Below are 24,592 nucleotides of genomic sequence, written 5' to 3'. Positions count from 1 at the left end.
AAATTTGAACTATATATAATATTTGTCCTCTGTAATGACGGATGGGTTGTGCCTTCTGGCGAAAAACCTTGCATCATCCTAATCGACAAATCCGATTGGTCGTTGTAAGCATGAGCTACCCGAGAGCTTCTTTCTATCACTCCGGTGATGAATAATTGTGTGTTTTTTGCATTTATATTCAATATTAATGAGCTCTTTTTGGCCCCTAAGCTACTTTTTGTATTTGTAAAAGTTGTGTGTTGTGTGTGAGTGTAATGAGCACGAGGTAAACATGTCCTGCTTGTCATTTATTCATGAGAAGCACACGCACGGTGCAGTGAATAGGAACAAGTTGCTGATGTTTTATTTAAAATCATTTTTTATTTTTTTTTACCAGGTAATTTATTATTATTTGTTTCTGTCTGCCCTCAATTTATCAAACAACAAATTCTTCAACTTTTACCAAAATAACACTGCAGTTCATAACGAGCCTCGCCCTACTCGCAAAATTATTTTTATAAAAAGTGAATATTATAATAATAATAGATTACGAAAAATATGACTCAAATGATAAAAAAGTTGGACTTTTAGGTCTTGAATACTGTTTTATTGTCTTGTACGAACCTTTTGTATTCTAGTTGGTATTTGTAAATATTGATAATTGGGAAAAATTATTTTGCTATGTGGCAGTCCGTTAAGGCAGAAAAGGCGTTAGGTCAAAGGCGTTGGGTCAATGGCGTTGCGTCAATGGCGTTGGGTCAATGGCGTTGCGTCAATGGCGTTGCGTCAATGGCGTTGCGTCAATGGTGTTGTGTCAAAGGCACCCCGGTTGTGTCAATGGCGTTGCGTCAACGGCACCCTGTTGTGTCAATGGCGTTGCGTCAACGGCACCCTGTTGTGTCAATGGCGTTGCGTCAACGGCACCCTGTTGTGTCAATGGCGTTGCGTCAATGGCGTTGCGTCAAAGGCACCCCGCTGCGTCAATGGCGTTGCGTCAATGGCATTGCGTCAAAGGCACCCTGTTGCGTCAATGGCATTGTGTCAATGGCGTTGTGTCAATGGCGTTGTGTCAATGGCGTTGCATCAATGGCGTTGCATCAATGTTGTTGCGTCAAAGGCACTCAATTGCTGGAAATGGCTGGCTGAAAAAGGCTCCTCGGCGCTGCCGACTTCAAAAATAAAATGGCTGCCCTTTCAAGTCTCACTTGTTGCCATTGAGGGGACGCTTTCCAGACCAGTCTCAGGCCTCGAATCAGCCCCACGATCCGTTTAGCACGCCTTCACGTCGGCCTCACATTTTGCCCGTGCCGTGACAAATGCCGAGCGACACGGGTCCAACTCCCCACGGCCATTCAACGCCCCGTCCTGGAAGCTTTGAGTCACCCGGCGTCTGGAGGGAGTTCCCCAAAACCCAAACGCAACAAAAACGTCTCTCTGTTTCCCCAATATTAAGTACAGCTGCAGTACAGACAACAACTGTATCAAAAACCCACAGCTTGTAATTAATCGGGCGTTTGTTATTGTGGTCGGAGAATATTTCGACCCCATTGCCTCACGGAATAAGACGTACCCACCGACTACGAGAAACAGCTGTTAGCGAGAAACAGTGCAATTTCTAACCCGCAACACAATAACAGACAATATTGGTTCAACCAAAACCCAGCGTAAGGAATGACCACGTTGTATACTGCTCACATTTTTGGCATTTTTGACCAGGATCAATAACAAAACCTAATACAAATGTGACGACTACTATTAAAGACCTAAATTCTGAATTTCAGCACCAATACCAAAGATTAATTAGCAATTCAAGGAAGCCAACGATGACTGAATCGACGGTACGGCTTATATGTGCACAAATTAGACTTGACATGCATGAAACGCCATAATGCAAGAATGTGGAGGTGAAAATTGTGAATCAGAGGCGGCTTATATGTGAGAAATATTAAAACTATACGGTTTTAAGGCAATTTTAAGGCTGCGGCTAAAACGTGGGGTGGCTTATATCATATCTTTGGCGGCTTATACGAGATAAATTGTCAAATTCAACGATTTTAAGGCCATTTTAAGGGTACGGCTTATACGTGGAAGCGGCTAATATGCGAGAAAATATTTTTTTCCTCCACTTTTTGACGTTGGCGTGGCGGCGGATGGGAAATGGCTCTCATTTTCCGTTCCCGAAATCCCATCGCCGCGACAATCGCCGCTTTCTCCTCCAACCTCGCCATTTGCCGCCGGGAAGCGCCTGGGTGGGCGTCGTCAGACGTCTCCTCGCGCGAACGCTTAATTTATTTGCCTCTAATTAGCATTATTTGACAGCAAAAGTCACTCTTTGGCACGAGTGCGCCGGCTCGGTTGTTTTGATTAAGTTGCCTGTTGGAGGTATTTGCTCAGACGTGGTTGGACGGGGGGGGGGGAATTATGAGAGAAAACACTTGCCATCCAGTCTTTGGGGGTGCGTGTGGTCACGGGGAAGGCCCGCCGCATTCCTCCTTCGTGACACCCCCACCCACCCCACCATGTCATCGTCATGTTACGGGGCTGTGACGGCCCACCCACCCGTCTTGTGCGCTAAGACCCAATTCAGTGTTTTGCATGTGCGGAGATAAACATGGGGGATTTTGATGCCTTATAGTTAAAGAGGGGGTCCGGGGGGAGGTTAATTGTACACAGGTGACCTGACACAGGTGCATGGGTGTGTGTGTGGGTGTGTGTGGGTGTAGTGGGATGAGTAAAGAGGGCAGATGGTTGAAGTTGGGGAGGCTAAACAAAGTCTCCATCTCTTATTCCCAAAAGGGATCACATTTTATTCCTCTTTATGGTTGTAATACTCAAAGAATAACCAAACAATATCAAAGACAACAGTTAAAGAGCAATATTCCAGGATGAACATCATTTTTTTTTCCAAATCAAAGGCAAAAATATCAGGTTAAATAAACCAACAACTGTTTGAAAAGGACTATTTCAATGTCGCAAGGGATTATGTTGAATGTCAATCAAAGCTTGCTTTTCTTGGGGATATTTAGTTTATAAACATGAAAACATGAATGCAATTATGCACCGTTTGACTTTCAACCCAATGTACTTTAATCTGGAACAAAAAAGAAGAATAAAAGAAATTCTGGTTTTAGTAGCAGTCGTGTCGGTGTTGTAATAATTAATTAAATCAATATTACCTTTGCCATTATTCATTTCTACTATCTATTTTTTGATATTATACCATCGTTGACTGTTTTGAATGTGCATTATTTGTAATGCTAACTTGAATCGACCCAAACTTTAGAGGGCAAAATGTAAATGTTGCCCCCCCCCATATTTGGTATTCAACTTTAACTTTTTAACTAAAAATAATGAAGTGTCACTATTCTCCATAATATTCCACTCATGTTTGAGTTTTATTTTTATTTTTTTAATAAAGACAGCACGTATTACTGAACATATATGTATACATATACGTATATGTATACATATACACATATATGCATATGCATATATGTGTATATGTATGTATGTATGTATGTATATATGTATATGCATGTGTATATGTATGTATTATGCATGTGTATATATGTGTGTGTATATGTAGTTATATATATGTATGTATTTATGTATTTATATGTATGTATATATGTATATATGTCTATATATGTATATATATATGCATGTATGTGTATATTTATATGTATATATGTATGTATGTGTATATATGTGTATGTATATATGTATGTATTTATGTATGTATATATATGTATATATGTATGTATGTAAATATGTATGCAAATGTATATATGTATATATATGTATGTATATATGTATATATATGCATGTATGTGTATATTTATATGTATATATGTGTATGTATGTGTATATTTATATGTATATGTATGTATGTGTGTATATGTGTATATTTATGTATGTGTATATTTATGTGTATATGTATATGTATGTATATATATATATATATATATATATATATATATATATATATATATATATGTATATGTATATATATATGTATATGTATATATATATATGTGTATATATGCATATATATATATATATATATATATGTGTATATATGCATATATATATATATATATATGTGTATATATGCATATATATATATATATATATATATATATGTGTATATATGTATATATATATATATATATGTGTATATATGTGTATATATGTGTATATATGTATATATATATGTGTATATATGTGTATATATGTATGTATGTGTGTGTGTGGTAGAACTTCACAATGTCAAGGGGTCCCTTTCTAGCTGGGCAGGTCAAGGGTCACAAAATAGACGGTCGGCCACCTTTCACACGGACACGGGAAACGTGCCGGTTCCCACTGCGGCTTCAATCAGTGAAAAAATAACACGGCACAGCGGTTATTTATTTGATCTCGATCAGGTGTCCGCTGGGAGGGGGCGCTCTGAGCAAATATTGATTCGCACGGCGTCGGCGTGTCCCACGATGTCGGGACATTCTTGCGGCCAACACCTCCGTAATTCCACCACAGTTTGGCCGTGAGGGTTTTTATGAAAGCAAGCTGGCGAGTCTCGGGGGGGCTTTTGAAAGAGGACACTTGCGCTATCATACAATGCGAAGCCCACTTATGAAATATTCATCGTCGAAAGGATCTCGGCATAATTGATCACCTGCTTAAGGCCAAGATGAACCACATCAGCCCGGCATGTGTTTTCGTGCTTCATCATCAGGATTATTTGCAATAAATGTGGCAGGCAGAGAGACGGGGGGCGGGGGTGCTAGAATCCAGGAGCTAAAGCAGTTCCACTCGTCCAAGCGTTCATTCCAAAACTCCCCGAAAGGATACCCCACTGATGAAAGCCGCTCGGTAAATCCAGACTCAAATATTTACACCTACAAAGCCGCGCTAAGTCATTTTCTTGGCAAAACAACCCGGCGCCTCTTTCTGCACTTCCTGTTTGCCAGCGAGGCTCGGCGGGGGAAAACGTTGACCCGAATCAACGCAGGTAAAAAGCCGACCATGAATGATTCACGTCCTTCGGCCTCCCTCCGCCATTTCGAACCTCCGCAGAGTCGAGTTTTAAAATTCACTAAAGTACAGAACGCAGACGTCAATTATTCATCGGCGAGGACCAAAGCTGACAAAGTGCCCCGGTCCAACGTCCCCCAAAGCCCCCAGTCGAACTCGGCTCTCAAGCTTTTTCTTGCTAGCTTACCTTTTCCGAAACTACCCATCAGCAGGATTTGATTCGGTATATTTTTGTCTTGATAAAAGCAGCTATCATCGATTATTTTTCATTTCGTTTATTGGGAGACCGGTGCAGTTCTACGGAGTGATTACTTAAGTTGACATCTGAGATTTAAAGCCACGGCAGGCCAAAGTGTTTAAAGGTTCTTGTATTTCAACGTGTTCACCCATTAGAAACTCTGTTATCTGAAAAGGTCAAGATTTATTGGTCGGAAATACAGTTGACAGAATTTTAAGGATCGGGAAAGTTGGTCATTGGCCTGCAAAACAACGCTAAAACCAATTGAAACTATTTATAAGCAAGCTTTGAAAGTATTGATCAGAAATCCTGGACCTGATCCACAACCTCAGTTCTTGGACACAATCGCGATTAGCCCAACTAGAGTCGCAGACGCCCCAAAATTTCGCGGCAAGGCCAATTGGGAATCCTCGCTTCGGGCTTAATGTCAATACCGATAAATTGCGTGCCGCATTAAATTCCCACTTGAGGTAAAGCACTTTCTTGGCAACGTCACACTAGAACAGGGGTGTCAAACCGGTCCTCAAAGGGCCGCAGTGGGTGCAGGTTTTCATTCCAACAAAACACTAGGAATCCTTTAGCAAGTGTAATCAGTTAATTAAAGTCAGTTGTTACTTATTTTGGAAGACACCTGATTGGTTAAAATGTCGGCACTGGATCGGTTGGAACAAAGACCAGGACCCACTGCGGCCCTCGGCGGAATCGGTTTGAGACCCATGCACTAGAACATCATCGGATGTATGAAAAAGAGATGAGTGCGTGCTAAAGAAAGCATCCATATTTGATGTGGGCCATCACGCTTGTTCTGTGGTCAATGTAGCAAAGATGCTCGCTGCGTTCGGGGCTGCTCGCGAGGGCGGGAACTTTCGGGGTCAGTGAGGAAGGTTTGCGGTGGCTGGCGGGCGACACCAAGTCAAACACCAGTGTACGTCGTCACGCGGTATTCAGGCAATGTCACTTTTGTAGATTTGGAAGAATGAATTCCGAGAAATGGATCGGAGTTGTGATAGTGCAGGTAGAATTTAGTATAGTACAGTAATCCCTCGATTATCGCGGTTAATGTAGACTAGACATGGCCGCGATAGGGTCACACGTATTTTCAAAAATATATATGTATATATATATATGTATGTGTATATATATGTGTATATATATGTATATATATATATGTGTATATATATGTATGTGTGTATATATATGTATGTATATATATATATATATATATATATATATATATATATATATATGTATATATGTATGTGTATATATATGTATATGTATATATATGTATGTATATATATATGTATGTATATATATGTATATATGTATGTATGTATATATATATATATATATGTATATACACATATGTATATAAATGTATATATATGTATGTATATATGTATATATGTATATATGTATGTATGTATGTATGTATGTATATATGTATGTGTATATATATATATATATATATATATATATATTTTACTTCAGTGCTGATTCCTAGTAGCAAGCAGAGGAGTTTCAGCGTGGATTTTCACATTTTTATTAATACAAAAAAATTGCCCCAAAATAAAACCGCAATGTTGTTAAGCCGCGATAATCGAGGGATTACTGTATGGTAGTAATAATGGGGTTGTCCTACTTTGCATTTTTTGGATTATCGCGGCCATGTCTGGTCTACGTTATCTGCGGAATTTGTATTTTGACATAAACAACTTGCACGGAAATTCCGATAACGTCGTAGCAGGTTCGAAAAGTCCCGACTACAAACATCGTTATACCACACCTCCACATTTGACTTTAATGTCTTCATCTCACTGCTTTAAATCACGCTCGCATCTCGCTAGCCGGCTTTTTCTTTGGGAGTTGAACCCAAAAAAAAAAGCCAGAACAAGACGACTTTTAGAGGAATTTGGACGGCAGCTCCAGAACATCTCGTGAACTCATCAGCGCGTTGACGCCAGACGGGACGCCGGTTCGTCGCTTAAATTCGCCGTACGGCGCACAATGCCGCCATTGTGGTCCGAAAGAAAGGGTCCGATGTGTCACTGGTTTACCCCTGGCTCGTCAATGAACCTGACTCAGACATGTTAAAAGCCACAAATCAATGCCGGACAATACGGCAGCCGCTTCCCGCCGTCCTCCTTCCAGGAAAGTAAAAACTCGAGCCAGCGTCTTGTCACGGAACAAGTGGCGGCGCTAAGCAGGCAGGAGTCCTTCCACCTCGCACGGCAGGCCTTTTTGATTCATGGTCTCGTCTCCCGCCGCCAGGCAGGCATAAATACCCGCGCAACGGCGGCGAACTCCCCCGCCGCCGCCAGCAGATAATCATCTTGTAATTGGCTCAATATTTCTGCCGTTGGCCGGCTAAGCAAAGGCCAGCTCGCCCGGGCTTGAACCCCGACGCATATTTTCCAGGTCAGCGGAGGAGGTCGCGCCTGCCATTTCGAGTAACGCCAAGGGGAAGCCCGCCGTTTTACCTCTCTCGCGTAATCGTGCGGGAAACGGAGAAAAGTCATTCATCAAGCGGCAGCTCGTTTCAATGGAAATTCATTCATTTCAATGAGAAAAGGGCAAGAGACCCAAACAGGACATTGTCTTTTTTTAAGTGTCCAATCTCCACGTGATGTAAAAAAAAAACAGCCGACCGCTACGTTTCCATACTTTTTTTCCGACGCCCTTTGTGGTGAAAATGCCTGACAACATTTATGTTGTTAAGTCAAACTTCATTTAGCAGTTTATTTTTATGAAAGCCGGAAAATGGCGAAAAGCCGAAAAACTCAAGTTATGCGGCCACAGGTTCTTCAGACTGTTTTGATCCTCCCCAAATAAAGCGCACTTTTGAGAAAAGTGAAGTCTTTTAGTTGTGCCTTGTACCGTATTTTGCTGTTAAATATACCCCCATTTAATATACCTGGGTATATTAAACGGCAGGGGTATATTAAATGGCGCGCAAGCGGGAAGGTACGATCCACTACGCACTCTTTATGCCGTGACGGGGTGCATCAACGTTTTGCAGACTAAAACTACTTACTGCTCAGGTTAAAACTTCTTACTGCTGAAAAAAGTCTGACTTGGAATTTTAATGAACTTAAGTATTTATAATTATGCCCCCATGAACACCATACAAATCTTGCCAAAAAAGCGGAGTTGCCGTTTAATATACCCGGGTATATTAAACGGCGCACAAACGGGAGGCTCAAAAATCATTTAATATACCCGGATATATTAAACGGCAAAATACGGTAGTGTGGAAAATACGGTCATAGCAATTAAAACACCCGAGGATCTTTTATCGTCAAATTTGAATGCAACTATAATTTTCCAGCCTTACAACTATTTACTTAATTATTGATTATTTATTTTGTTATTTATTTATTATTTATCCGTTTGTTTGTTGTTGTTGTTTTTAATTGTACACGTCTATACTTATTCATATTGTTGACTGCATATTATGTTGACTACTTATTTATTCATGACTTATTGATTATTTGTCTGTTTGTTATTGTTAATTGTGCACTTTGTGGTGAAGCTTTAAATCTCATTATACTTGTATAATGACAAGTATTCAATTCAATAACTCCATTTCCCAAATACGGGATGAATAAAGTTATCCAATCCAATCCAATAAAAACAATAACAAAAGTATAACAATAATTTAAGAGGTAAAACATGTTATGCACAACCCACTGTTGAATTAATTAATTGTGTTTTTCCTCTCAAATTGCAATAGTTTTGTGTTTAAAAAAAAAAAAAAATAGATATGTTTTACAGTGTAAAGGGATGTTGGCTTGACTGCCCAAACGCAACTGTTTTGTGGTCTGCTTATCTACTTTGGAACACTTTCTCCAAATGTGTCCAGTGGCATCTTTATGCAAATATTGCTTTTTAAAATTGATGTTTTTTTTCAATCCTCTCTCAAAAGCTGATTTCGTCATTTTGGCTCGTTGCCACGGCAATCCGTCTCAGGAGGGACTCCGTTTGGAAAACTTCCATTTTGCCCTCAAGTATTAGACGCCCTGTCGTATACGATGCGGGAAGGGGAAAAAAAATGATCGGACATTTTGGAAGATATGGATTATAAATGAACTGTGAGATAGAATATTATATCACACGCCCCCATGGCAGAAACAACATCTTGTAAAAATAAATACTCACCTTGCCCTCTAGTTTAACCTTATTTTTCATCCTGGTCAGAAGGAACCGCCGGCATAGAGCAGAGTAAAAATTTTATAGAGTTGGCTTTAGACGCTGCGTCTTTATACATTTATTTATACAACAGGATCTGGCTCTTATTTTTTTTCCACTTCACAGTGCTTTGCCACTCCGTCCCCAGTTTATGGCGTAAAGGGGGGAGTAAAAAAAAGCTTTATCTTTACGGCAATGTGCCGGGTGAATTATTCAGCTGGACGGCGTATCAGTGTGAGGAAGATGGCTGAGGGCGAGAAAGGGGAAGGCGGCTACATATGTCATAACTCAACTTATTGTTTAAGGATATGGTTTTCTGGACGGAGTGGAGGCCGGAAAAACTAAATGCTAAAAATAAAAATAGAAGTGTATATATGTATATATGTATGTGTATATGTACATATGTGTATATATGTAGGTATATATGTATATATATGTGTATATATGTATATATGTGAATATATGTATGTATATATATGTATTTGTGTATATTTGTATGTATGTGTGTATATGTATGTACATTTGTATGTGTGTATATATATGTATGTATGTATGTATATGTGTATATATGTAGGTATATGTGTATATATGTAGGTATATGTGTATATATGTATGTATATGTGTGTATATATGTATATGTATGTATATTTGTGTGTATATATGTGTGTATATGTATGTATATATATTTGTGTGTATATGTGTATATATGTATGTATATGTATATATATTTGTGTGTATATGTGTATATATGTATGTATATATGTATATATATGTGTGTATATGTGTATATATATGTATATGTATATATATGTATATGTGTATGTATATATATATATATATATGAATGTATATGTATGTATATGTATATATGTATGTATATATGTATGTATATGTATGTGTATATATATATATATATGTATATACGTGCACATATGTGTAATCAATATTTAGTCATGATAAATGAATAATCAATAACTAGTAATAGATAAACGAGTGGTCAACATAATATATAAGTCGTAGTAATAAGTCCTGGTTAGATCCTAGGTGCAGAAGTCGAGTTGAGTATGGGAAGAAACTGTCCTTGAGTCTGTTTGTCTTGGCTGTTATGGCTCTGTATCGGCTTCCAGAGGGCAGCAGGTTGAAGTCGGGATGCGTATTGTCATCATAGCCCCGGCGCTCCGTATTTGTATTCCGAGCTAACGCGCGATTACGTAGCCCCGCGCACTCCGGCGGCCGCCCACCGCCGAGCCATATTTCCGAACCCCGGCATTACTTTTTCATACTTCTCTGACCCACTTTGCGGCGATGACACTGGAGGAGGATTAGCTTCACTGACACTTCCTCTCATTGCCAAGTCAGCTTTTAGCGGGCTTAAGCGGCTCGCGGGAAGATAAGATACCTTCACGTTTAATAGCAAAGCTTATTTTTAACGTATTGTGCTTTCGGGAAAGTTGGCTTACATGGTCAATGTGGCGTCATTAGGACCACCAGCGACACCCAATCATTTTTCCCCCCCTCTCGTGTTGAGTTAATCTGCGGGTGTTAAAATGCAACACATAAGCCCGATTTGAATACATCATGTAAAAACGATGACGTGTACAATAGAGCTTTGGGATGGCGATGGCGAGAAGGGGGAGGGGCGTTCTTACTATGTGATAATTAGCTAACGGCTTTTGTCTTTTAAAATGGTTACCATGGACACCCGGTTTAAAACGGGACGGTGGGTGAGCGCCAATGGAACGTTAGCGCCCGAGTACGATAACTGAGCCGTAAGCCGTAAAAATTGTTTCACTGGCAAAAAGACAATCCTATCACGTTATTGGTTCCTTCTTAGGCGCCATTTTCTTTCACTGGAAATCCCTCGCCGCATTTTCTTGTCTTTCGTTTGTCCTTCCGTCATTGGGTCTTAGTCTAGATTTGGACTCTGGAGGACTTAGAAGGGGGGAACATTGGACTAAAACAGGTCCAGGTTTCTGGACAGATAATTGTCTTTCTTCCCGAGTCCTATTCGGTTGTTTTTATGGCCGTAATTTGGAAATCTACGAGAAGGAGCTTTCGTCTTGAATTAATTGAAGCGTTTGATGAGTTTCTCCTTCCTCGCTGTTTTTGGCAGTCTGGGAAAAACTGGGCACGCACCATTGAATTCTTTTGGCGGCAGTTATTTGACTGTCAAACCGTACGGTCTCCGTCAGCGAGCCTTTCAAAACCGTTACCGACTGTCAAAACAAATCAAGAAGATGTTTCTGCGCCGGCTTTGGAATCGGAATTTGTGTGCCAAGCACTCAAAGGAAAATATACTTTGCTTTGCTATATGTACGATGTATTTTTCTTGAATACTCAGGGTTGACGGAAAGCTAACTTGTAGCGAGTTTGCTTGTTTTGATGCGTTTTTGCGCGCAGCGAGGAAGCTATCTTTCAATTTAAAATGGGATTTTGACAGTGGCGGTCCTTGCATTTTCTCGTAGCGCCTTCAACGGGTAAAATGTACGTCCTAGCAGCATTTAATGATTAAATACAAATACTGGAGCTTAAATACAAACACTGGAGTTTTTCAGATATCAGAACTTGGCCCACAATTGAAATATTATTTAGGAATATAGCCACATCTTACTCACCAAAAATCCTTTTTAACTGTACACAAATATCCATCCTCCAAAGCTAATGCTGAAAGTCGAGCCTGTCCTGTCGTATTTCTGGCATAGTCCGTCTTGAAAATGGCTTTAAATCAACACAACAATATATTTGCTTGTGCAGCTCGCTACAGATACAGTTTGGTAGCTCTGGCTAATGACTAGCCAATCATAGTTGGTGAAAACGATGACGTATCCCTACGCCTGCGACAAGGCATTGTGGTGTTGCCAACTCGAAATCTGATTGTTAAAGCAACAGTCTTATCGACGCTTGTTTAATGCAGCAGAGCCTGCAGAACTGATTGTGAAGGCCTTGAGGCAGATTTCTAACCCTGGCAACAAATAATGGCTGAAATGTGATTGGTTATATGCTTCCATATGAAAACACACATCTGGAAGCAGTGCAACCAGTGGGAAAAGCAATGAAAGGAATCTAAGAGACAATTGTATTGATGGATAAAATATAATATATGATTCAGATATTTCTTAGGCCAGCAGAAATTTCTGTTTGGTCAGAAAACAGCAACGGCTGCGAAAAGTCTTAAAATTGAGTCTCATGTTATCTGGAGACTTTTTAACATGATATTTGAGTTGATGTGTCCCAATGCTTTTGCTATCCAATCAAATTACGTGCTATTTTTTTACGGCGTCCAATCCCGCAGGCGGTTCGAAGCCGTGAAACTTCATCTGAGTATGAAAGCGGAGAACCCCGAGTCCAATATACGACGGTAAAAGTTTTAAAACCGAGTTTACGAGACGTCTAAAGAGCGCCTCGCTCCGATTTCCGCCCAAAGCGACCAGCGATTTTTGGCGGCGCCCGTTTCCCGCATTTCTCCCAGGCTCGGAAATACAAAGCGCCTGGCAACATCCGGCGTTTTCACGCCAACCCCGAGCCAGAGCGTTGCTAACGGGATTAGCAACCACAAATGCTCCCCACTTAGCCCCACTCAATTTAAACCTTTTTGAAAGTTTTCCCTGTCCAATTGATTTATTAGGATTTTGCAACATTGTTTTATTCTTTCAAAATGACATCTCTATAGGTCCAATTTTTGGATGGCGACCTAACTAAATGTCATCATGTTACAATTGTTGTCTTACGGTAACAAAAAAAGCAAGATGTAATTTCTCAAAACATGATTGCTAACGTTGTTTTTTTCATTTCTCTTCAAAATTTGAGAAGAAAATATTTATGTAAAAATATTTTTCAGCTTGTATGGTGCTTTAATGTTTTTATTACTGTTTTCTCAAATAAAAACTCATTAAAATGAAGAATAAATGGAACTACTAATTTAATATTGCTACGTAAAATATTTTCTCCCAAAAATTATGGTTCCATTTTTAACCAGTTTTCCTTTTTGTAAGGATACAATTATTTTACTTGCTAATTACCCTTTAAAATATAAGTTTTTAATGTTAAGCCCAAAATACTTACCACATTAATTCCCCAAATTTGTGCTTTTTTCATCCCTCAAAATGTACCAATATTTTTCGGTCATTGCCGTCATACTATTTCGATCTAAAAACATGATTTTTGTCTTGAAATATGTTTCTCATTTGCCTCCATCATCTCAAAAGTGCTGCAGTTGAAGAGTTAACAACTCCGTTATTAACAATAAACAGCACGAAAAAAATGGCGTGTTGAGTCTCCGGAGATGTTTTGCCATCCCAGTCAGGAAGCGTTTAAATTCACGTTACACGACACCACCAGGACGGAAAGTCGCAGTGAGAAAAATGGTCCAAACTGGAGCCAGCAATCCCTGGCGTCTCAGATGGGACCCCCAAACCGAACCCCTCCAAGCCCTACATAGTGGAAAAAAAAACCGCTCTTCTTCCTCCCTAGACTGTAACGTTGTAACTCCATCCCCGAGGGTGACTAAGAAGTGGAACAGAGGACGTCGGCGTCTGACAACGTGCTAATGTTTTAGCCCGTCTAGCTAGAGACGATTGACGTCAGGAATAAAATGGCATGACGGGGGCCCGAGCACAAAAGAGGCAGTGTAGTGCATGAATAATGAATATTAAAACCCCTCTCGGTATCCCAGATGGATTCATATTTACGCAGAAAAACCTAACTGCAACTATAATCAATCAACGCATTCCAATCCAAAATCCGATGGAACGTCTATCCCAAAATGTAAAAGCAGTAATGGGCAGAGTAGGGATGTCCCTATTTTGATTTTTACATTTTTTCCACCTATATTTTTTCCGATACAGATTCGATAGCTATATATTTTAGAGCAGTGAGACTAATAATGTTACCTGTAAATCACGTACCTCCTCAAGAAATATATTTTCTTTTGTATCGTGAAAAACTTGTCGAGTAAGGTGCGTATATATTTTTTAAAAATCCATTACATCAACAAGAGCTGGCTCTAGAGGTGACTGTGTAGTTCCCTTCAAAAAGAATGCTAAATTAGCCTAAGCATCTTCTGTCTTTTTGTATGAATTGGCGCAATTTCCATCTCAAAGCTCCTCCTCCTCTGCAAGTTTTTGTCCAAAAAATTCCAACGCCTGGATCTAGAGGTGACTGTGTAGTTGCCTTCAAAAAGAGTGCTAAATTAGCCAAAGCACCTTCTCTCTTCATACCTGGAACTCAAAAACAATTAGCATACGTTAACTCCCCTCTCTGAACCTCTTAGCCAATCATCTTAAAGCCTTAGACCAAGGGTGTCAGACTCGGGTTGGTTGGCGGGCCGCTTTAACGTCAACTTGATTTCACCTGGGCCGGACCATTTTAGATATACTATTTAGATTTTTTTTTTTAATAAACTGATTTAAAGAACTGGAATAAAAGCCCTGAATATTCAGTTTTTTATAGATCTAAAACAGTTTATTTTAGCTTTTTAAAAATATATTTTTAGATTTTCCAAAATGATTTTTGAACTAAAAACACAGAACAAATGGATTAAGAAATGACAATGATTGATTTAAAAGGGGGAAAATCAGTAAATTTAATATACATCTATACTCTTCATTTGAATTTGATCCTAAAACAGAAAGTCGGCACTCATGATTTACACACCCGGGCCACACAAAATGATGCTGCGGGCCAGATTTGGCCCCTGGGCCGCCACTTTGACACATGTGGCCTAGAGGTTCACCGTTTACCTGCAATTTGGCTTAAAATGGAAATTAGCCCTCGGCTACAATCTTACATATTTACATATATATCTTCATTAGCATGAATCTGAATATGTTCATTAATATGTGCTGTCCCTTATTAAATAAATCAAATTCAAACCCCAACCTAACGTAAAACACCGAACCTCAAACCTACGACCAAAAAGATAAATCGGTCCTCTCTTCTGCACTCTGATTGGTCATCCATGGCTCAATGACAGCTGAATGAAGCACAAGTAACCAATTAAGACAATTCATCCATATTGCTTAAAGGCGCTCCCATTCTCGCATTGTCTTCGAGATCCTAAATGAGGCGTTTACCATTCCGGGAATGGACGGCATCCATCACAAGTGGGCGTTTTTCGACGCCATCGTTTTCAAAAGCGCATTAACGTCGAGATAGAACTCCGCCGGGAGTTCACGGCGGCGTAAAAAATGATGTCGCGCTTGAATGACGGCTGCCGGCGTGGAAAAACAGTTTTCTTGTCCACGCTGCAATTAGAAGAACGAATGCGGCGAGGCCAACGGCAATCGGAAGAAAAGCCACAAAGCCAAGATGAGAAAATGAACATTAGCGTCGCATTCTAATGCCACTCGCTTGCTCGCAAATATGCATTTCATTTAAAGATATTGACACCAGCATTTTATGTGCGGCTTTGCCATTGTGACAAAATGAAGTCTGGGAAGAATGTCCATTTATTTCAACATATGATTGAAAGTAGATATTTTTTTAATCTAGGTCACATGTGTTAAAGTGGCGGTTTGGGTCAAAAACCCTTACAAACACCGTACGACTCGTACGGTGTTTGTAAGGTTTTTGGGGGGTTTGTAAGTGGAATCATAATCATTTATAAGGGCAGTTATCGGCAGAGGTTGACAGGTATGTATTAGATGCAACACGATAATAATGAGGGATGTAGACAACCGTGATTCCGTTATTCTTTGGACACAGCATTTCTCCAAAGTTCAACGTGTGTTAAATATGGAAGAAAACAAGATTCCCTTGCAAACACGAGGACGTCGAATAAGAGAGAGTAAATGCAAAGCACTTAACACGAGCGGTGAACATCGGCTTGTCACGCGGGAAGCGAGCGCCATCATTAATGGACGCTGTCGTGTCTTCCTGGTGAATAATGCAGCTCTGTTAATTGGCTGGGTTAATAATAGATGAGGGTTGGTAGATAGTACTTCTTGGATTTAAAAAAACAACAACAACCAAACCAGGCAACTTGTTAGAAAACATTTCGGTTTTGGCCCCTCCTCCTTTATCGATGACTGATTGAAGTTCCAAAATTAAGTCCAAATAACGGATAACGCCCAAAGTAAAGAAAAATGACTTGGTTAAAGATTTCATTTTTTTCTAGGATTTGAAATGTATTGATTATGTCATGGTTATTTACTATTCCTAAGGATTTTTGAGCCGAATGCTATATCACTCTGTCCTTAGACAAAGACACGGCCGGATTGTTTGTCTCGATACGAGCGACAAGATTTAATGTTGCTCAAAAGCTAGAACAGAAAAGATGGAACACCCATGCGAGGATGGGGGGGAAAAGGGATTTGACTGTTGAGGTGATTTAACCCCCGTTCTTGAGGTGTCTGCTTTCCACATAAAAGCCGGCCATAAAAAGAACAGGAAGGAAAAAGTTTCCTAGGCATTTGGGGTCAACACCTTCACACCAGGAAACAATTGAATCAATAAGTCGGGTGTGTATTACAAAAAAATGTGAATAGGTAGTGTTTCTTTCTGTCAGGTGAAAATGTCAAAGCTTTTGATCGAGTGGTGTTTCACCATTAAAATTGGGATTTGGGGCGTTTTCTTATGCCTTTTTGTTGTTGTTTATAAATTGCAGGTCGGCACGGTGGTCCAGTGGTCAGCATATCCGCCTCACAGTTCTGAGACGGAGGATTCAATTCCCTGCGTGGAGTTGGATGTTCTCCCCGTGCCCGGCTGGGTTTTCTCCAGGTATGTCAAACATCCTAGCTAGGCTGAACGCTCTAAATTGTCACTAGCTATGCGTGAAAGCCTCATTGTGCCTTGCGATTGGCTGGAAACCAGTTCAGGATGTTGACTGGGATAGGCTCCAGGACCCCAGCGACGCTTAAAGAGGAAAGCAGTACCGAAATGAACAAAAGATTTATTGCATTTTATTTAAATTAAAGTAACTAAAACAACTACACCTTCAACACCATCTACACCAACAAAACCAACAACTACACCATTTACAACTACTACACCGACTACTAGACCGACTACTAGACCGACTACTAGACCGACTACTAGACCGACTACTAGAGCGACTACTAGAGCGACTACTAGAGCGACTACTAGAGCGACTACTAGACCGACTACTAGAGCGACTACTAGAGCGACTACTAGAGCGACTACTAGACCGACTACTAGACCGACTACTAGAGCGACTACTAGAGCGACTACTAGAGCGACTACTAGAGCGACTACTAGAGCGACTACTAGAGCGACTACTAGAGCGACTACTAGAGCGACTACTAGAGCGACTACTAGAGCGACTACTAGAGCGACTACTAGACCGACTACTAGACCGACTACTAGAGCGACTACTAGAGCGACTACTAGAGCGACTACTAGAGCGACTACTAGAGCGACTACTAGACCGACTACTAGACCGACTACTAAGACCGACTACTAAGACCGACTACTAAGACCGACTACTAAGACCGACTACTAAGACCGACTACTAAGACCGACTACTAAGACCGACTACTAAGACCGACTACTAAGACCGACTACTAAGACCGACTACTAAGACCGACTACTAGACCGACTACTAGACCGACTACTAGACCGACTACTAGACCGACTACTAAGACCGACTACTAAGACCGACTACTAGACCGACTACTAGACCGACTACTAGACCGACTACTAGACCGACTACTAGACCGACTACTAGACCGACTACTAAGACCGACTACTAAGACCGACTACTAAGACCGACTACTAAGACCGACTACTAAGACCGACTACTAAGACCGACTACTAAGACCGACTACTAAGACCGACTACTAAGACCGACTACTAAGACCGACTACTAAGACCGACTACTAAGACCGACTACTAAGACCGACTACTAAGACCGACTACTAAGACCGACTACTAAGACCGACTACTAAGACCGACTACTAAGACCGACTACTAAGACCGACTACTAAGACCGACTACTAAGACCGACTACTAAGACCGACTACTAGACCGACTACTAAGACCGACTACTAGACCGACTACTAGACCGACTACTAGACCGACTACTAGACCGACTACTAGACCGACTACTAGACCGACTACTAGACCGACTACTAGACCGACTACTAAGACCGACTACTAAGACCGACTACTAAGACCGACTACTAGACCGACTACTAGACCGACTACTAAGACCGACTACTAAGACCGACTACTAAGACCGACTACTAAGACCGACTACTAAGACCGACTACTAAGACCGACTACTAAGACCGACTACTAAGACCGACTACTAAGACCGACTACTAAGACCGACTACTAAGACCGACTACTAGACCGACTACTAAGACCGACTACTAGACCGACTACTAGACCGACTACTAGACCGACTACTAGACCGACTACTAGACCGACTACTAGACCGACTACTAGACCGACTACTAGACCGACTACTAAGACCGACTACTAAGACCGACTACTAAGACCGACTACTAGACCGACTACTAGACCGACTACTAAGACCGACTACTAAGACCGACTACTAAGACCGACTACTAAGACCGACTACTAAGACCGACTACTAAGACCGACTACTAAGACCGACTACTAAGACCGACTACTAAGACCGACTACTAAGACCGACTACTAAGACCGACTACTAAGACCGACTACTAAGACCGACTACTAAGACCGACTACTAAGACCGACTACTAAGACCGACTACTAGACCGACTACTAGACCGACTACTAGACCGACTACTAGACCGACTACTAGACCGACTACTAGACCGACTACTAGACCGACTACTAGACCGACTACTAAGACCGACTACTAAGACCGACTACTAAGACCGACTACTAAGACCGACTACTAAGACCGACTACTAAGACCGACTACTAAGACCGACTACTAAGACCGACTACTAAGACCGACTACTAAGACCGACTACTAAGACCGACTACTAAGACCGACTAATAAGACCGACTACTAAGACCGACTACTAAGACCGACTACTAAGACCGACTACTAAGACCGACTACTAAGACCGACTACTAAGACCGACTACTAAGACCGACTACTAAGACCGACTACTAAGACCGACTACTAGACCGACTACTAAGACCGACTACTAGACCGACTACTAGACCGACTACTAGACCGACTACTAGACCGACTACTAGACCGACTACTAGACCGACTACTAGACCGACTACTAAGACCGACTACTAAGACCGACTACTAAGACCGACTACTAAGACCGACTACTAAGACCGACTACTAAGACCGACTACTAAGACCGACTACTAGACCGACTACTAAGACCGACTACTAGACCGACTACTAGACCGACTACTAGACCGACTACTAGACCGACTACTAGACCGACTACTAGACCGACTACTAGACCGACTACTAGACCGACTACTAGACCGACTACTAGACCGACTACTAGACCGACTACTAGACCGACTACTAGACCGACTACTAGACCGACTACTAGACCGACTACTAGACCGACTACTAGACCGACTACTAGACCGACTACTAGACCGACTACTAGACCGACTACTAGACCGACTACTAGACCGACTACTAGACCGACTACTAGACCGACTACTAGACCGACTACTAGACCGACTACTAGACCGACTACTAGACCGACTACTAGACCGACTACTAGACCGACTACTAGACCCGACCTACTAGACCCACCTACTAGACCCACCTACTAGACCCACCTACTAGACCCACCTACTAGACCCACCTACTAGACCCACCTACTAGACCCACCTACTAGACCCACCTACTAGACCCACCTACTAGACCCACCTACTAGACCCACCTACTAGACCGACTACTAGACCGACTACTAGACCGACTACTAGACCGACTACTAGACCGACTACTAGACCGACTACTAAGACCGACTACTAAGACCGACTACTAGACCGACTACTAAGACCGACTACTAAGACCGACTACTAAGACCGACTACTAAGACCGACTACTAGACCGACTACTAAGACCGACTACTAAGACCGACTACTAAGACCGACTACTAAGACCGACTACTAAGACCGACTACTAAGACCGACTACTAGACCGACTACTAGACCGACTACTAGACCGACTACTAGACCGACTACTAGACCGACTACTAGACCGACTACTAGACCGACTACTAGACCGACTACTAGACCGACTACTAGACCGACTACTAAGACCGACTACTAGACCGACTACTAGACCGACTACTAGACCGACTACTAAGACCGACTACTAAGACCGACTACTAAGACCGACTACTAAGACCGACTACTAGACCGACTACTAAGACCGACTACTAAGACCGACTACTAAGACCGACTACTAAGACCGACTACTAAGACCGACTACTAGACCGACTACTATGACCGACTACTAAGACCGACTACTAAGACCGACTACTAGACCGACTACTAAGACCGACTACTAGACCGACTACTAGACCGACTACTAGACCGACTACTAAGACCGACTACTAAGACCGACTACTAAGACGACTACTAGACCGACTACTAGACCGACTACTAAGACCGACTACTAGACCGACTACTAAGACCGACTACTAAGACCGACTACTAAGACCGACTACTAAGACCGACTACTAAGACCGACTACTAAGACCGACTACTAAGACCGACTACTAAGACCGACTACTAAGACCGACTACTAAGACCGACTACTAAGACCGACTACTAAGACCGACTACTAGACCGACTACTAAGACCGACTACTAAGACCGACTACTAAGACCGACTACTAAGACCGACTACTAGACCGACTACTAAGACCGACTACTAAGACCGACTACTAGACCGACTACTAAGACCGACTACTAAGACCGACTACTAAGACCGACTACTAGACGACTACTAAGACCGACTACTAAGACCGACTACTAGACCGACTACTAGACCGACTACTAGACCGACTACTAGACCGACTACTAAGACCGACTACTAAGACCGACTACTAAGACGACTACTAAGACCGACTACTAAGACCGACTACTAAGACCGACTACTAAGACCGACTACTAAGACCGACTACTAAGACCGACTACTAAGACCGACTACTAGACCGACTACTAAGACCGACTACTAGACCGACTACTAGACCGACTACTAGACCGACTACTAGACCGACTACTAGACCGACTACTAGACCGACTACTAAGACCGACTACTAAGACCGACTACTAAGACCGACTACTAAGACCGACTACTAAGACCGACTACTAAGACCGACTACTAAGACCGACTACTAAGACCGACTACTAGACCGACTACTAAGACCGACTACTAGACCGACTACTAGACCGACTACTAGACCGACTACTAGACCGACTACTAGACCGACTACTAGACCGACTACTAGACCGACTACTAGACCGACTACTAGACCGACTACTAAGACCGACTACTAAGACCGACTACTAAGACCGACTACTAAGACCGACTACTAAGACCGACTACTAAGACCGACTACTAAGACCGACTACTAAGACCGACTACTAGACCGACTACTAAGACCGACTACTAGACCGACTACTAGACCGACTACTAGACCGACTACTAGACCGACTACTAGACCGACTACTAGACCGACTACTAGACCGACTACTAGACCGACTACTAAGACCGACTACTAAGACCGACTACTAAGACCGACTACTAAGACCGACTACTAAGACCGACTACTAAGACCGACTACTAAGACCGACTACTAAGACGACTACTAGACCGACTACTAAGACCGACTACTAGACCGACTACTAGACCGACTACTAGACCGACTACTAGACCGACTACTAGACCGACTACTAGACCGACTACTAGACCGACTACTAAGACCGACTACTAAGACCGACTACTAAGACCGACTACTAAGACCGACTACTAAGACCGACTACTAAGACCGACTACTAAGACCGACTACTAAGACCGACTACTAAGACCGACTACTAGACCGACTACTAGACCGACTACTAGACCGACTACTAGACCGACTACTAGACCGACTACTAGACGACTACTAGACCGACTACTAAGACCGACTACTAAGACCGACTACTAAGACCGACTACTAAGACCGACTACTAAGACCGACTACTAAGACCGACTACTAAGACCGACTACTAAGACCGACTACTAAGACCGACTACTAGACCGACTACTAAGACCGACTACTAAGACCGACTACTAGACCGACTACTAGACCGACTACTAGACCGACTACTAAGACCGACTACTAGACCGACTACTAAGACCGACTACTAAGACCGACTACTAAGACCGACTACTAAGACCGACTACTAAGACCGACTACTAAGACCGACTACTAAGACCGACTACTAAGACCGACTACTAAGACCGACTACTAGACCGACTACTAGACCGACTACTAGACCGACTACTAGACCGACTACTAGACCGACTACTAGACCGACTACTAAGACCGACTACTAAGACCGACTACTAAGACCGACTACTAAGACCGACTACTAAGACCGACTACTAAGACCGACTACTAAGACCGACTACTAGACCGACTACTAAGACCGACTACTAGACCGACTACTAAGACCGACTACTAAGACCGACTACTAGACCGACTACTAGACCGACTACTAGACCGACTACTAGAGCCGACTACTAGAGCCGACTACTAGAGCCGACTACTAGACCGACTACTAGACCGACTACTAAGACCGACTACTTAGACCGACTACTAGACGACTACTAGACCGACTACTAGACCGACTACTAGACCGACTACTAGACCGACTACTAGACGACTACTAGACCGACTACTAGACCGACTACTAGGACTCGACTACTAGACCGACTACTAGACCGACTACTAGACCGACTACTAGACCGACTACTAGACGACTAGCCGACTACTAGACCGACTACTAGACCGACTACTAGACCGACTACTAGACCGACTACTAGACCGACTACTAGACCGACTACTAGACGACTACTAGACCGACTACTAGACCGACTACTAGACCGACTACTAGACCGACTACTAGACCGACTACTAGACCGACTACTAGACCGACTACTAGACCGACTACTAGACCGACTACTAGACGACTACTAGACCGACTACTAGACGCGACTACTAGAGCCGACTACTAGAGCCGACTACTAGACCGACTACTAGACCGACTACTAGACCGACTACTAGACCGACTACTAGACCGACTACTAGACCGACTACTAGACGACTACTAGACCGACTACTAGACCGACTACTAGAGCCGACTACTAGAGCCGACTACTAGAGCCGACTACTAGACCGACTACTAGACCGACTACTAGACCGACTACTAGACCGACTACTAAGACCGACTACTAGACCGACTACTAGACCGACTACTAGACCGACTACTAGACGACTACTAGAGCGACTACTAGAGCGACTACTAGACGACTACTAGACCGACTACTAGACCGACTACTAGACCGACTACTAGACCGACTACTAGACCGACTACTAGACCGACTACTAGACCGACTACTAGACCGACTACTAGACCGACTACTAGACCGACTACTAGACCGACTACTAGACCGTCTACTAGACCGACTACTAGACCGACTACTAAGACCGACTACTAAGACCGACTACTAAGACCGACTACTAAGACCGACTACTAAGACCGACTACTAGACCGACTACTAGACCGACTACTAGACCGACTACTAGACCGACTACTAAGACCGACTACTAAGACCGACTACTAAGACCGACTACTAGACCCTAAGACCGACTACTAAGACCGACTACTAAGACCGACTACTAAGACCGACTACTAAGACCGACTACTAAGACCGACTACTAAGACCGACTACTAAGACCGACTACTAAGACCGACTACTAAGACCGACTACTAGACCGACTACTAAGACCGACTACTAAGGACCGACTACTAAGACCGACTACTAAGACCGACTACTAAGACCGACTACTAAGACCGACTACTAAGACCGACTACTAGACCGACTACTAGACCGACTACTAGACCGACTACTAGACCGGACCTACCTAGACCGACTACTAGACCGACTACTAGACCGACTACTAAGACCACGACTACTAAGACTCCGACTACTAAGACCGACTAC

General features: G+C 42.3%; 1 protein-coding gene and 1 long non-coding RNA gene across 2 annotated transcripts in view; one reads left to right on the top strand and one right to left on the bottom strand.

The window, feature by feature from the left end:
• The window catches only part of LOC144092481 (uncharacterized), a 40,520-nt gene extending 23,368 nt beyond the window's left edge, over positions 1 to 17,152 (top strand). The window contains exon 3 of the long non-coding RNA XR_013306049.1: positions 17,040 to 17,152. This is a non-coding gene — a long non-coding RNA (uncharacterized LOC144092481). The remainder of the gene's footprint in view (positions 1 to 17,039) is intronic.
• A 209-nt stretch (positions 17,153 to 17,361) lies between these two features.
• LOC144093158 (extracellular serine/threonine protein kinase FAM20C-like) overlaps positions 17,362 to 24,592 on the bottom strand; it is a 73,369-nt gene continuing 66,138 nt past the window's right edge. Inside the window, exon 12 of the mRNA XM_077626476.1 lies at positions 17,362 to 17,379. Coding sequence (XP_077482602.1) covers positions 17,362 to 17,379 — 18 coding nt within the window. The remainder of the gene's footprint in view (positions 17,380 to 24,592) is intronic.

Source organism: Stigmatopora argus, chromosome 18 (assembly GCF_051989625.1).
Source record: "Stigmatopora argus isolate UIUO_Sarg chromosome 18, RoL_Sarg_1.0, whole genome shotgun sequence".
In the NCBI taxonomy this organism is placed as follows: Eukaryota; Metazoa; Chordata; class Actinopteri; order Syngnathiformes; family Syngnathidae; genus Stigmatopora; species Stigmatopora argus.
This window is presented reverse-complemented; position numbering and strand designations above follow the sequence as displayed.